Raw genomic sequence first — 15086 nt, 5'->3', positions numbered from 1 at the left:
CAATAGTACATGGTCTTTGTTGATAAACAAAGCAGTCATGATGGTATATCAAATTGACCCAGTTCCGTCTCGTTTTGAATTAAATGAAATCAAAAGCTTTTTCTTGGGACGTGCAATTCCTGTGATGACATATTGTGTAACTCACACTTCGTGGTAAGAATGAAGACAAAGCTTTCAGTGTAAATGATTTTTTTTTTCCAAGTCAAGCAAAATAACGGGAATCTCTGTGTTGGCTTTCATTTTAAGCACTTCTGTGATAGCATCATGCTCACAGTATGAAATGAGCTCATGCAAGGAGTAGTTCCAGCCAGTTCCCTTATCAGCGTAAGCCATCATAGCTCAGAACGTCTCCTCCCGTGTCCTCCTCCCCTGCCCTCGCTGGTAACTGCATTGGACAAGATGCTGCATCATTCCCTGGATCTGTATTTACCATCCCTTGGCTGCATACATCTTTGCTGCGCATTTACAGCAGAAAATATTATTATTGAAGTGTGGAATCACATTCTGGTATTATTTAATGAAAATCGATTCTGATTCCTCGCTACTTCAGAGTATGTTATTGGCATAGTACAACAAATCATTTTCTTACAAAGGGAATGACAATTGTATCCTTGTTTAGATGCTGCCTGTGTATTTATAGGATGTAAATATATGTAGTCAAATGTGGTGGCTAAACTTGGCTGCTTCTCCTGCTGGTTTCTGTGGGTTTGCTTCACTGTCCAGAAGAAGTGGCAACATTCTCAACTCCCTTACATGCATCAGGTTTGGTGAGATGTCCACTCTTGGCAGAAAAAGATCAATGCATATTTGTTTATTTGGGCCCTTAAATTTTATAGCAGACTTTTATCATTTATTATCTATCTCTAAGAAGTTTTGTTTATTGTTCTCACACCATTAAAACGTCACATTACTGGCACAGTCTGAAACATATTTATCCCACTCTAAAATCTCAAGGGGTTGTGCACAGGCTGTTATGCAAGTAGGTTTATTTTAGATTTCTTCCCTTTTTTCTTTAATCACTTGTGTAATGTGTTTGAAATGTATGTCTGATGTTGATTCCTTTTTGTGTTCCATTGGGGGCATTTGATTTTAGAGCTAAAAGGATTGAATACTAAATGTTCTTTCTGCATGGGTACATAAGAGGGTATTTTCTTCTTTCAGTCAGAGAAAGACATTCCTAGGATTTAAGGCCTGATAAAGTAACAAAAAATATAGCAAATCCAAAAAGGCTAAAATATAATTTTTTAATATATTTTGGGGGTTTATACTGTAAATAAGGGGAGAAAGAACAAACTATATGACAGCTACCATTCCAAGTTAACAAATAAAAATTATTAGCTTGTGTTATCCACATTGTAAGAACAGTATGGATGAACTCTGACTTCTTTAGTGATTTTTTCTTTCCCCTATATTAGCCCACAAGTCTTTCAGTAACCAGAAATACAGAGATTTGTGATGACTTGGTATAATGAATCTGATGCTGAGAAAGAGAGTTGTATTCAAAGATCATTGTTTCCTCCTTGTTTTTTAAAGTAGAAAAATGCTAATGTTTCCTTTCTTTTCTGAACTTCCAGACTGGAACCAAAGTTGATAATACTGTTCCCAGGGTATAGTACCCTTCACAGATCTTCTTTGTAGAGCTTATGAATTCTTTTGTTTGATTTCTTGCAGTTTTTGGGCACAGCACAGTAAGTTTAGTGTTGGTATCTGCATTAGACTTGGCATTTCAGTAACATTCCAGTTTAAAGGTTCTGCTGTGATTCAGTGCTGAAGGTGCAGTGAGTCGGCAGCTCTGGAGAGACTCCTCCTTTCTGGTGCCATATGTTATCTTTGATCAGGAAACCATTTGCACTGAGATGCCTTCAGATATAATATGAGCAAATATAGAAGTCCAGGCCTTACCAGACAGTTTTGCTGCAAGGGAGGATCCAGTTGTGGTTTTGCCTATAAACACTTTTTATTTGTTGAGCTACAGTTTTTAATTACTCACAACTGTGAGGGATTTCATGTCAGCCATGGGAGTTCTGTGAGCATTGAAAACTGAATTATCATTATGAGTTTTCCATGTATTTTTAGTCCTTCCCCCTCCTCAATTCACTTCACTCAAAAGCTAAGCCAGTGATGTAGCTGGCATCTCATACTAGAAGCTCCTCAAATGATCCAGGCATCATACAAAATTCTGGCATCAACCCAGGCAGCTGGTGACACCCAGTGCTCCAAAACCAACCTGTACTGCTTGTAGTGGCAGACATGGGCAAGCAAAGTGCTCCACCATGTGCCAGGAGCAGCGTTCCTCTCACTAGCCCTGGAGATCTTCCCACCCAAAGTGGAACCTGCTCTGCTCAATGTGCTCCTGAAATAACCAACCAACTGCAGAAGCAAGTGGACACACGTGTGTGTAACTCAGAGTGTCCCCACGAGCACTGAATGAATTCTGCAGCTCTGTCAGAGGTGTCTCCACCTAAGAGTTTCCAGAAGAACTGGTGGGAGTGCAGCTAACACCTTCAGCCATCATTCTTCCTGAAGGATGATGCTACATCCAATGCTTGTTCAGGCAAAGACATCTTAATCTCACTGTAATAGGTTCTAATTACTCACTTCTGCAAGATCCCTGCCTGGGAGTCACCACAAGCCAGATACTCTGTGAACAATTATCCCAAGAAGTTAATTACTGTGGAATCACTCCAGCTCTTTAAAATGCATTGCCTGTACTGATACCATAAATCCATTTTCCTCTCCACTTGCTGTGGAGCCCTTTGTACCCTGGGTTCTGTGTTAATGAAGGCCCAGAAGTGCTGCTGTGGCTTATTTCTCATGCTGCTGGTTGTCATCTACAGCTGAGCACGTGCCACGGGGACATGGCTACAAAAGACACTGATAACCAAACAGGTCAGGTATTACATGGCCTAGTTTTTAAAATTCTGATTATCACTCTGGAGAAAGAGCCACAAAAATGCCATGGAATTGTCTGTCTTTGTAGTGGATCTTGTGGCTTCCTATTTGCAACATTTGTTGCGAATAAATTTTTGCACTTTGGCCAAAACAAGGCTGTTTTTATGACTTTACTTCCAAATGTGTTGAAAGCTTATGTTGCTGTGTTATTTATTGTACAGCACTTAAATAACTTTATATACTGAACATATGCTAAAGCAGAATTCACAAATGGCATCTCCCTCAGTGTAACTTCAGAACAATTTCAGAGAAACTGCAGTTGGTGTCCTACTGCAACCACGTAACTTTGCAAGGAAGACAGATGATTTAAATGTTTGGGACACAACTGGGAAAATTGTAAATATTTGACATTATGACAGTACCAGGAACATTGAGCCTAATTTGACTGAAATCCAAATACAAACCCTAATCTAAGACGCTAAAAGGAAAGTAATGAGAGTAATGAAAGATCCAAGCCTTTTACTAGGGATGAAAGATTTCAGAAGCCTTTAGAGGTCTGTGTGCTCTATTATATGGGTTATGTTTCTGACACCTCCCAATGTGGATTTAAAGTAGTTTTTATTTAAAAAGGAAAGATATACAGGCAGTCTGGCAGTAGGTCTACTCTTTGAATAGATAAAAATGCCTAAAAAACTCTTGACAGGGGCTTGTAAGAGGAGCCGTATTAGATCTTTTTCCGCTTTTATTTCTAGTAAATTTACTGGCTGAACAGCTTAGGAGGTGTTTCAGGCTAATTATCCATTTGCAAGCAACAACTGTGTCTCAAGTCTTTTGATCATGTGCCAGTTTTAAACTGAAAACAAACCTTGATATGACTGCACTTTTCATTTCTTTAGACTGTCTTTTGTAGTTAGTCGGAAATTTTGCATAGATTTTAATATGCATACTCCTGCTGTCAAATGTGTGTTCCTGTTACCTAAATAACTGGACATCCTAAACCAGCTCTTTTTACTTACATCGTAAAGGAAGAATGTTTTGCCATATCAGTTCTCACAGCCTGGATGTCTTTTCCTGTTAAAGGACTCCTATTCCTAAAACATTTCCCATTATCACTGGTGTCCTAACAGCAATAATCTCTTAGGAGGTCTAATCTGAGACCAAGTTAAAAAAAAAATTTAAAAAATCCTAAAATCCCATGTGCTCGATCTAAGTTTTTTCTCTGGTGACCAAAGGGTAAAGGAAACCCTTTTAAATAAATTTGTTCTCTTTCTAAATAGATAACTAGCCAAATGCATTTCAAGTATTTGTTCAACTGATCAAATATTTCTTTAGGTTTAGAAAACAAATTAACCAAATGTTTGAAGAATTAGACATTTTGTACCTGAACACTTCTCTGTGTCATTAATTCTGCACTGATGACCCTAAGTACTGTGGTCAAAATAAAAGACCCTTTCCATGAAATAAGTCTGAAAAATGTCTAATTAATTTATTTTTTTTTAGTTCTTCATGAAACAACCAAACTGTGGAAGTTCACAGTTTTGGTTTTTTTATTTTACCCTTTTACTTAAGAGAAAGTCACACCAGTGTGTCAAATTTAAGTCCTTTCTTCTGTGGATACACTGACTGGCTGAAGTACATATATATATATATATGGCAGAAACATAACTTGATAGTTGAACATTAGTTTGGATTTGAGATAAACATGTTTCTATGTGTGTGGGTTCAGAAAGCAGAACAGTCTGTCCTGACACTAAATAAACACAGTTCCCAGGTGGAAATTCTCAATTTAGATGTCTGATTAAGTTCTAACTCAATGGCTGTGCTTTAAGATCCTGGCAATGTTAAGTCACTGATATTAAATTCCTCTTTCTGCTCTGGAAGTAGAAGCTGTGAACTCCTTTTTCACACTGTTAGGGTAAGATTTTCTACTAATTAGCTAATAACAGGAGTGGGCTCAGAGACACACAGGCGTGTCAAAGACATTTTTGCATGCTACCTATGACAAAGAGTTTTAAGTAGACCAAGTTAAAGTTTTGGCAGTGAGATTACCAAATCTCAGTTTTATTCTTACAATTGCTCTGTTCTGTTCTGCTGGTGCTGTCTCCTATCACAGTGTGTGCCCACTGTGAGCTTAGACTTGGGTGATTATTGGATTTTCTGTTTACAGAATTGCGAGGCTTTTAAAAAGGTTGCTAGAGCTTAATTCCTAGCAGGCCACTTGCTTTGAACTCAATGTTGTGATGCAAGTCCAAAAGGAAATGCAAAGGGAGGAACAGGATGGCAACACTTGCTGTTCTTTAACTGCCTTGACCACATCTTGCAGTATGTTTTTATTTGTACAGTATATGAAGATAACCTGTTTTCTTTATTATATTAGGTATCTTAATGAAGTTATGGGTATGAGTTATTATCAGATGGCAGCATTTATTTACCTAGATGATACCAGTGAAATTTCATTTTGAACTCAGTCATCATCTGTTAATCTGCTGGAGCAGTTCAGTAATTGACTGCTACCGTTACCCACTCTAGAATGAGCAAGCAAACCCATGAATTTTTGCCACAGAAGACTTGTTTCTGATGTGTTTATTGAGCACTGGTGGGTAGATAGTGAGTGAAGGGGATTTTCCTTCTCATTCAACACTGCAGGAAGCAAACCAGCATCTTCTCACTGGAGTTGTACCTTGAAATGGCTACAAAACCTTGACAGCTCCAGTGGAAGCTGCCTGTTTGTTCCCTGGCTGTGCCTCAGAGTTTCTGATGGGTGAAATCAGAATGGGATGATCAGCATCTGCTGGACACTGAAACACTGCAGATCAGGGAGTCACAGCTCCAGCAGCCAGAGGAAAAACTCACTGAACCAGCAGCTCACCTGAGAGGATGAAGAACAGAGGGGGACTTCCCTTTTATACAAATACTCTTGGCATTGTGGAAACGTGAGTCCTGTACACTGTAAGATATTTATTAATTGCTATGCTGGTTGTTTATTGCCAATTTTTAACCTGACTTGCTTGTGTCTGTAAGAAATCGAAATTGCGATTTTTTAAAATAACATGAAACACCTGAGTTCAGGCCCTTGGAAGCAAAAATTATGCTTTCTGCCTTAACTAGACCTCTACCGTCATTTTGAAATTATAGGGAAATAATGGAAAGCTCAAAACAGCAATGCATGATGCTACTAAAGAGCAACAAATACCAAATGATCTGTGGTAATTTGAGAGTTGACAAGCTGCAGGTCATCACCTCAATATGTAAAAGGTAGGATACACATAGCAACGTTACGTATTTTACACTGAGGTTTATTTTAAGGAATTGTGTCTTCAGCCAAAGGGTGCAAAAAAAAAAACCCTGCACATCCTCTTGCTTCCACCTTTCTATCACCTCCTCCTTTTGCTGGCAGGAATGTTCACAGTGAATCAAATTAACAAACTGATTTGGTATTAAAGTAACCTTTGTGAGGGGACTGAGATGTAATTTTCACCCAAATGGGTTTACAAAACTGTGCAAACACTTGTGCCAAGGAAGAGGTGGCAGAAGATGGAGAATGTATCTTGGCAGCAGTACTGACTTACGCAGGTTTAAATTGTTGCTAAAACTATTACCTGAGATTTTTATTCATAAGTGTAAAGCTTTCTTTAGAGCCTAAAAAGAAGCATTTGGTTGTGTAATCTTTCACTGTAAGCAGAAAACGCTCCATCTAATTTATAAGCACATTGTTTGTTCCACTGCAGTCACTATGTGGCTGTATTTCTTCCATTAAGTTAATAATCTCTATTCTATATAATGTGGGTATTCTAGTGTAAGGCAGGCAAGGAAGAAATCAGAGCTCTGTGTAATGACATTAAGCTTTTAGGTTACAGACAGAGTAAAGGACTCACAGCTGCTTAACATATGCCCTTTGCCTGAACTCGCTTTATCACTGGGTATCTGACTGCTCTCAACATATAAAAAGTTGCTGTGATTGATAGTCGGTTATACAGTATTTGTCAGGGTGAACTGAATCATTATGTGTACAGATTCAGGAATACAGAAAAATAAAGCTGAAAGAAGAACCAACAAAAACTCTGACATCTTTCCCATTCATTAAGCTTTCCTAAGGCAACTGTTTTTGTTTGCAGGAGTTAGTGGTTGCTGGTTTTTCTAACCAGCAATTGCTGAGTGATTTAGAGTACATCTCTGCTCTTTTGTTTGGATTTCATTTGCGAAACCATTTAGAGTTATAAAACTGTCAACTTAAGAACATTCTATATATTTTGCCAGTGAGGGCCTCCTGTATGCAGAGTTTATGCATTTCTCTCCATTTTGTGTGCTGTTTGAATTCTCAGTATGTATCACTATTCTTCTTTCTCTGGCTGTTCGAATAATTCCTACTGCCTTCTTTAGAGGAGCAGAAATCCTTGAAGTAATTATGAAATTGCATCTCAGATCAGTCATCAGATATTGCTAACCACAACATCTCACCCTTGGCCAAACCTAGCCCAGCAATGCAGTAATAGAATGTTCTGGTGATGCTTAAAAACACTCAAAATTTAGAAACCCTGACTGTAACTGGAATTGAATCATGTACCTTAACATGAGAAAGCATTGACCAGAACTGTTAATTATGCTAATTACAGTAGTTAAACCACAGAATGGTACCTTTCTAAACTCTCAGATGCCCTAAAATAACTAAAAGCTAGGAGTTAAAAAATGTTAAGCAGAATTTTATTACCTACTCCTCGGAGCTTTGCTGACTGTTTCTCCCATGCAGAATTCCTTTGGTGGCTGAGCTCAGCTTTACATTGTGTGGAAGCTGTAGGGCCCAGGTCTACCGTCATTCTGCACAACCTCAATCTCTGCTGGCCTTCCTGCTGGCCCTGTTTCATGCATTTCATGTATTTATTTCAGATTTTCTATTCCTGTTGTTCATAAAGTATGGCAGATTTAAGTCATCAAGTACTTAAATTATATAAATTTGGCTGTAACAACTTTCTGGAACTTGAAAGTTGCAATCTGTCATGAATTTGCACCACTTTTTGTTCCTGGATGTTTGGTTGGTCGTGTACAGTGGGAGATAAGCCAGTGCTTCAAAACTGCTTTGGAATTTTTGGAGTCAAAAGTTTTTAAGGTTCAATGACAGATTTTAGGAAAGCCTTAAATAACTGAAGAGTTCACTCCGTGAATCTGGAGTAATCTGTGCAGGAAGCACAATGTTTTGTCTTTGCTATCTTAATAGAAACACAGGTTCTGATTTTCCTGGCTTCCCTAACTTTTCCAGCGTTCCCTGTTGTCCTTGACTTCACATTTCAGTAACCATGCTTCCTGCATCCCTGGCAGATCTTATCTCCCTTTTCCACCTTATGACCTTCCAGTATAATTTTAGCTCCCAGTATTGCAAGGCAAAGTATTAATATTTAAAGTAAGTTTTTTTAAAAAGTAAAGTAAAGATGAGGAAATTTCTTTGAAACTTGTTTGGGTTTTTTTTCCTTTGGAGATTGCAGTTTTACTTAACATGTTTTAGGAAACACATTGACTTTTACTTCAGTCCTCAACAGAGAAGTATCATATCTGCTTGCTCATTTCACATTCATAATAATGGAATGTCTCTCATTAAGGCGGAATATTTTCATTTTAATTGTAGTTTAATTTTTCTGTTCCCAAGTATATTTTATTGTTTGCAATTACAAAAAGAAATATGAAGCTTTTCTGTTGCCATTCAACAATGAATTCTGATCTTGGCTTTTTTCCAGCCTAGTTAATTTTTTTAAATTTTGTTTTAAAGATCAGGATTTCCCTTGAGATGGACCTTCCATTTTCTGTTAATCTCTCTCTTCCTTTGCTCTCCTTTTTTTTTTTTGTTGGGCATAAACTACTTCACTTTCAAAGCTCTGCAGTCTAATCCCACTGTAGCCATTATCCCTATGCACTATGGAAATGTTGACTCTTGGTTCAGTAACAACTCAAACATTTACCTTTGACCATCTGCGTTTTCTAATGACCATCTCCAGTCCTGTGCTGCCCTGTGTGCCATGAAGAAGTTCCTTGTTGTTCCTATCTTAAAACTTTCTTTTGATCCCTGCAAAATTACATGATAACAGAACAGGTATGTGATAAACTTAATCCTCCCACTGGTGGGTCCAGGCTTTCTTGTATTTCACATATTATTTCATCTGTAGTTATCCACTCTGTTTTGTACTTAACTTCAAAATTATGTTGGCAGCTGTTGTTTCCTGTTGTATTTATACTTGGTTAATCAAAATTAAAGTAAAATATAAGTTCAGCAGGTAAAGCCTGGCTTTAAAACTATCATGAGCTGTAAATTTTATCCATGTAAATTCTACTGCTTATTTTATAAATATGCTTAAGCTACTTATTATTGAAATGTAAATAATTACAGTTTTATTTTAGGGTAACTTGCTAGATGCCTTAATTCCAAAATCAGCAAACACTACCAACACCTTGTTTTGTGCTGCTTTTAGAATGATACTTTTCAGTGTGGTCTGCTGGAATACAAACAGGTTTTATAGAGCATTTTTACTCAATAGGTTTTAGTCAATAGGTTTTAATTTAGCTTCTTCAGTCATAATTGTTTTTCAATTTTCTGCTCTGCCTCACAAACGCATAATGAAGGCACACCTGATGCTGTAAAAGCCAGATGTCATTTCAGTATTTTCAGCTGTGTGATAAATTTAGAGAGCTTAAAAGTTGGTATCATAGATGTATAGTTACAAGAGAGCTCACAAGAACAGAAAACAAGTAGAGCGTTGCTAAACAAATAGGATTTTGGAATGGGTTGCACTTTATTTTCCGAGACTTTCAAAATTATGGATGAAATTTTCTTAAGGAACTTTCAGGAGACCATTTCAAACTGAGAAACAAATTCAAGTTCTTTCTCCCTACCAGTCATGTTAAGTACCACTTGCACTTGTTCATGGGGATTTGAAGAGCAGCAGGCAGACCTGAAGGAAAGTTAGACTGTGTAATTCATGCCGGCTCTTAAAAACATTTCTCCTTTACCATTCTCCTTGAGAAAGAACTTCTTAAAACAGGATGTTCAGTGGCAACTGAACTGTGCCTGAAATACAGTTTCATAGTACAGCTTTATAGTACTTGTTTCTTTAAACATTTTCAAACTCTGCACACAGGTGTTCAAAAGTCTCTTAGTGGAAATTATATATATTTAGAAGAAGGATCATTTCACAGAAATTAATTGTCACAATCTCAATCATCCGTCTCTGGTTATCACTGGGCCGGAAGTCAAATGTAAAAATCAGTAATGCCCATCACATTTCTTCCTTATTCTGTTTAAAGATGTCTCTCTTTTCACAACCAAACTGAGGGTCCAGTTCTGTGCCCCCAACCATTTATCCCATTGTAAAGCAAACCAAGAGGCAAGACATGTGCTGAGGTTCTTGATAGCCTATGCTCGGGGTGAAGGTGCAGGACAGTGTGCTCATGTTCCAAGTGCTGCTGTGGGTGTCTATTTTAGGGTGATTGAATCATGAAATCATCACATTCTGCTAAAGAAATGAATCCTGCCCACCCCGGTTTTTTGAGTGTCTTCTCTTGGGTCTTGTTCATCACAAATTGAAAGTTGCGTGTTCCTGCCTACATGTGTGTGTGCATATATATAAATGTAGGTATGGATGAAACACGTTCTGGAATATTTAGCTAGGTTTTGAAGATGATCTTGGTATATCTGACTAAAAATGGTGCTGGTTTTATTAAGAAATTAAGGAAAAAAGTTCTGTTAGGTCTGGGAGAATATGGAGGGTTTGAGAGTAGTGCATGTATGCCAGGGCATTGATTCCCCTGTAGCTCTACATCCTGTTAACTCTGCAGCTGAAGACAGTGACAACTTTTAGGTAAGGAGGTATGAAGCTTTTTATGGGTTCTGTTCACCTTGTTGTTTTTAACAAAAATGTCTTCCTAAGTCAAATATAAGGATTCCCATTGGAATTGTAGGGAAAGCCACCTTTCCTACGTATCAGTAACTATTATTCTTAATATTTAGTATTCAGCTTCACTGATCTTTCCCATAAATGGCAAAAATGTACCTTCTCCAGCTGTATGTTAATTACGTTCCATTTTTAAGTCAGAATGGGTACATTACAGAGAAGCTGTCAATTTGAGACTGAGCAAACTAAATATACTCAGCTGAGTGAATCCAGCACTGTGAACATGAACCACTGGTATAAATAGGAAAGGAGACACCTTGAAGCTTTACCGTATTCAAGAAGTGTCAGATCATGTTCATTTGAAAGGGATGGCAACACTCTTTCTCCCCCAGTGCAGCCAGGAATATTGTTTCTCTGAACACAGGCAATCCAGCTGTTCAACAGACTCTGGTGTTTGCACCTTTATTGTTGAATTTCAGCATTTTTTGAATGGCCATTCAACTTGTTTTTTATAATCCCAGGTCTTTTCCTTCATAAAGACTTAAATGGGGGAGATGCAAACAAAGTGTTTGTCCTTCCTCCTTTAAAATACATGAATCTACTTTTCTGACTGTTTCAAAACCTTATGGACTGTTTTCCAACAACTCTTTTACCAACAAGCATTGCTGTGAGGACAATTGGCCTGAACTGTTAAGAACTCTTGATTATGATAAAGATGTGTTTCATTGTTGAGGACAAAGCACTCCTGATGATATGGGACCTCCAAGACTGGTAGAAATGTGAAAAATTGGTTCCCAACAGTTCTTTTCTGTTGTACCCAACTCAGCAAAGCAACATGGGGTTCTTCCAGAGGGAAAGTCTGAAGGATAGGTCACTGTGCACAGAATTGGCTTTAATAACATCAACATGACTGAAAAACCCTGGTGTGACTGCTACAATATCTGTATTTGATCACAACTTCTGAGAGAGAAAATACATTTCTATGTTGTGCATTTGAAAAGAGCATATTTCATTTACAGTGGTCACTCATGCCACTTGGCTTCTGAAAAAGGCATCACTATGAACAAAAATATCCCGCACTTTAAAGATAACATTTTTATTTTTTGCTGAGGGAATAATGGGGAGGAATATCACTTGAGCTTGAGAATGTCAGTACAAGAGATAAGTGTTGTGTAAGTCCTACCTAAGCTTTCCTTGTCTGAAATGTTAAATAAAGACTCTAATGAGTTCCTCTGCATAAGGATAAATTTAGCTGCAAGAGCAGTGCAAAGCAGACTTGTTGATTGGTGTGGGAATGATTGCTGTGATTCCTGAGCTATGAAGGTGCTGTCATTTCTGCAAAGGATCTGTGCAGGGGAGGCAAAACAGAACTGACTCTGCAAAATGAATTGTGGGTCTGTGGGTATGCCCAGAACTTCATGTAGGGTCCTATTCTAACATGAATCGTAACTTTTCTTTTTTGTTGTAAATGACTGTTCTTTAATTACACCTTCAGCTATAATTTTGTGATAGTTTTGTGTGAAAAGTTCAAATCTGGATTAATAAATTAGTCTAGAAACTTCTTACTATTTAAATAATGCGTCAGCTATTTTCATAGCTTTATTAGAACAGTTCACGCTTTAACTTATGCCCTTTACTTTTGGTCATGGGGGTGTTCTCTGGGTCATTCTTTTAAGTGGGTGAGTCATCCATTTCTGTGTGATGTGAAAATAACAAAATGACCATTTAAAAGTGGTGTGTTTTTCAAGGGAAGAGCAACGCTGCACCTGCAGATGCACATCTGCACTTGTACTAAATTCACGCATTCTGTCTACTGGTACTGAGCTGGACATGCTGGGAAGTCTCTTCTCTCTACCTTCAGACTTTGTACCCTACATTTAAGTGGAAGAGGAGGCATGCAGTCCCTCCCCAGCCCTCTCCAGCAGTGAGCATGTGTGCTGCTGTCAACATCTCATGATGACCAGCATGAGGGGGACAAGCATTGTTGCTCTTGCTCCACAGGCACCTATTTATTATCTGTCCCAGTGAATTCCTGCCTCTGCTGGAGAAGGGATGTAGCTTTCATTATTTTTGCTTGCCTTGTGGAAGGCAGGCTTTGATTTCACTGTCTGTGTCTCACTGAGGTCTACATAAATCATCTGAAGTTGGCCAAAAACTTGAGAAGAATGCTGGGATCTACTGCTGTTACCTGTGCCTTCCCCATTTTTATTGGGGATAAAGCCTGTTTGCATTAGGGTAACTGCAAGTACACATAAGTGCTGCATTAACCTGTGTCGGTCGTTCCTAAACAACGTGCCAGAAATCCCCCTTGGCTGTGTTGACAACTAATTACCAAGTTCTTTTTGACAAAACAATCAGCCTAGCCCCCGTGCATGCACGCTGCTGTGAGCCGTGGTGCAGAGCAGCACATGGAACTCGGTGCAAGTATGTTCTGTATGTGGCTGCTATGGTGATTAAAATACATAAATAAAATAGATAAATATGGACCATATTAGAAATCCATTACTGGCGCTCTCTCAGATCGCAGGCAGCCCCAGCGTGCGGTGTCAGCCGTGTTCCCTTGCTCCGAGCGGGCCCGCGTGGAGCGGCAGCTCCTGGGGGGGCTGGACTTACGCAATGGCCCCGTCCTACCTTGTCAGCTCCCAAATTCAACACAAAACGGGTAAACAAAGGGCTTTTGTGCACGGTTTATAGTTCAGCGAGGATTAGTGGCCTGACACGGTTCTCAGACGGGACAAGCTTAGCGTTAAGTCGCCCGAGGTTAACGAGGGCGGACGTGGGGCAGACTGCAGGCTAGAGCAGAGGGGTCTCGGCGTTCGGACGCGGGACACGGGATTGTCAAAAGCGGGTTCTGCTTACCTGGGTTGGCGTGTCCGTCACGTGTTGCCGAAGTTCCAGGTGCCTCAGGATGTGGATGATCCCAGGCACTTGCTCGCAGTCCTTCCCGCAGCTCCAGAGGTCCCCTCCGCCGGCTTGGACATCCTACCCTGTTCACGGGCTCCGGCTGGATCAGATTCCTGCTTTTCTGCCCCCTCTCACCTTTTAGCATTCTCTGACCGTAAAATCCATCCCTTTCCTGAAATGCAGCACGATGCACTTGTCCAATGAAGTTTTTCCAGGCGGGATTCAAATTCCAAACAAGCCTTTTATTTCCTTCGTGCTGGGGGGAGAGCGAAGGCAGGGAGGCGAAGGAAAGCGCTCGCTTCCTTTAAATCCCCACCAGCGTCTTCCCAGCGCTGGAAGCGAAGTAGCTTGTCATGGTGATCTTCGGAGTTTAACTTTAGAGGGGGAGGGAGAAAGTGGAAAGCAAACTGAATGCTGTAGTGGAGATTTCTCTCTTCCCCCACTGGGCCCCTTGCCGACTGTTTTTATTGATTTCAATCACTGGAGGCTCGCTGGCTCTCAGAAGAAACACTGTGTAATGTGTTCTTTCCTGGCTTTCATTAAAGAAACTCAATGCAGTGCGGTCACGCTGCCGAGCTCGCCTGGCAACCTGCCTACACCCTGTGGTACCTCTTTCATTGGAGGAGATCGAGCTCGTGGTTTGGGGTTGGTTTATTTATTTTTTTTCTAATTCTCCAGCAAGGATTTCAAAACAGCCTCTGCTCTGCTTCTACCTCCTCTCACAGCCCAAAGCCTTTTTAAGCCTCAAAAGAAATTGTCAGCACCACTAAAGGGGGCGACTTTGGTGGCAATGAAAGCGCGGAGTGCTGCGACAGTCTCGTGCTCCTTCTATTAAAATTCCTCTGCGTTTCTGGGGAGGGGTTAAAAGGGCTGTGTGTAAGCCACAGGGATGTGGATACAAATGATTTCTGAGGGGGTTCTTTTTTTTTTTAGTTCCATGTTCTCTGATTGCTTTACACGGTTTAATTAAGGGCAGGGGAGTAAGCAAAATCCTTCAACAAATATGTGAAAATTCCTGGCCGCACTGTAGTTGCAAATGAAGCAAAACTGCATTCCCCGAGTCTGCAGTTGTGGTGGTGTCTCAAGTATTTCTGTTGTACTCAGGGCTGTGATACTGGTGGAGAAAAATGAGAAATACAATACGATCCTAATTTATGCCCTAGAACTTAATCTGCCACAGGACATGAGTATGTACTTTATAGGAGTAACAGTCTATAAAGTGGAATTCAACAAGCTGCATTCTTGAAGTTGTGTATTATGTGTGCCTGTAAATCCTTTCATGTAATTTAGTAAATTGTTCAATTTCTTCTTATTCAGCAGTTGCTAATGATAACACTTTATGTGCTCTTCACAATTGGCTGTAAATCTGAGACATGCAAAGATCCCACAGTTGTAAATTAAACCAAGTTTCAAGCT

At 39.5% G+C, this 15086-nt stretch overlaps 2 protein-coding genes across 5 annotated transcripts in view; one reads left to right on the top strand and one right to left on the bottom strand.

Annotated features, from left to right (window-relative positions):
• Nucleotides 1–13763, bottom strand: part of GPR146 (G protein-coupled receptor 146) — a 48041-nt gene extending 34278 nt beyond the window's left edge. Inside the window, exon 1 of the mRNA XM_063413988.1 lies at nucleotides 13626–13763. The gene's annotated coding sequence lies outside the window, so the exon portion shown is untranslated. The remainder of the gene's footprint in view (nucleotides 1–13625) is intronic.
• C17H7orf50 (chromosome 17 C7orf50 homolog) overlaps nucleotides 1–15086 on the top strand; it is a 118314-nt gene that overhangs the window by 73106 nt on the left and 30122 nt on the right. Inside the window, exon 1 of one of the 4 annotated variants that reach the window (XM_063413994.1) lies at nucleotides 14223–14315. The exons of the other annotated variants lie outside the window; for them this stretch is intronic. Within the exon in view, the coding sequence (XP_063270064.1) occupies nucleotides 14223–14315 (93 nt within the window). Of the gene's footprint in view, nucleotides 1–14222; nucleotides 14316–15086 lie in introns of those variants that run through there. 4 annotated transcript variants of the gene reach the window in all.

The sequence above is a fragment of the Prinia subflava genome, chromosome 17 (genome assembly GCF_021018805.1).
Source record: "Prinia subflava isolate CZ2003 ecotype Zambia chromosome 17, Cam_Psub_1.2, whole genome shotgun sequence".
In the NCBI taxonomy this organism is placed as follows: Eukaryota; Metazoa; Chordata; class Aves; order Passeriformes; family Cisticolidae; genus Prinia; species Prinia subflava.
The sequence above is the reverse complement of the archived record's forward strand: the minus strand, read 5'-3'. Positions and strand labels throughout refer to the sequence as shown.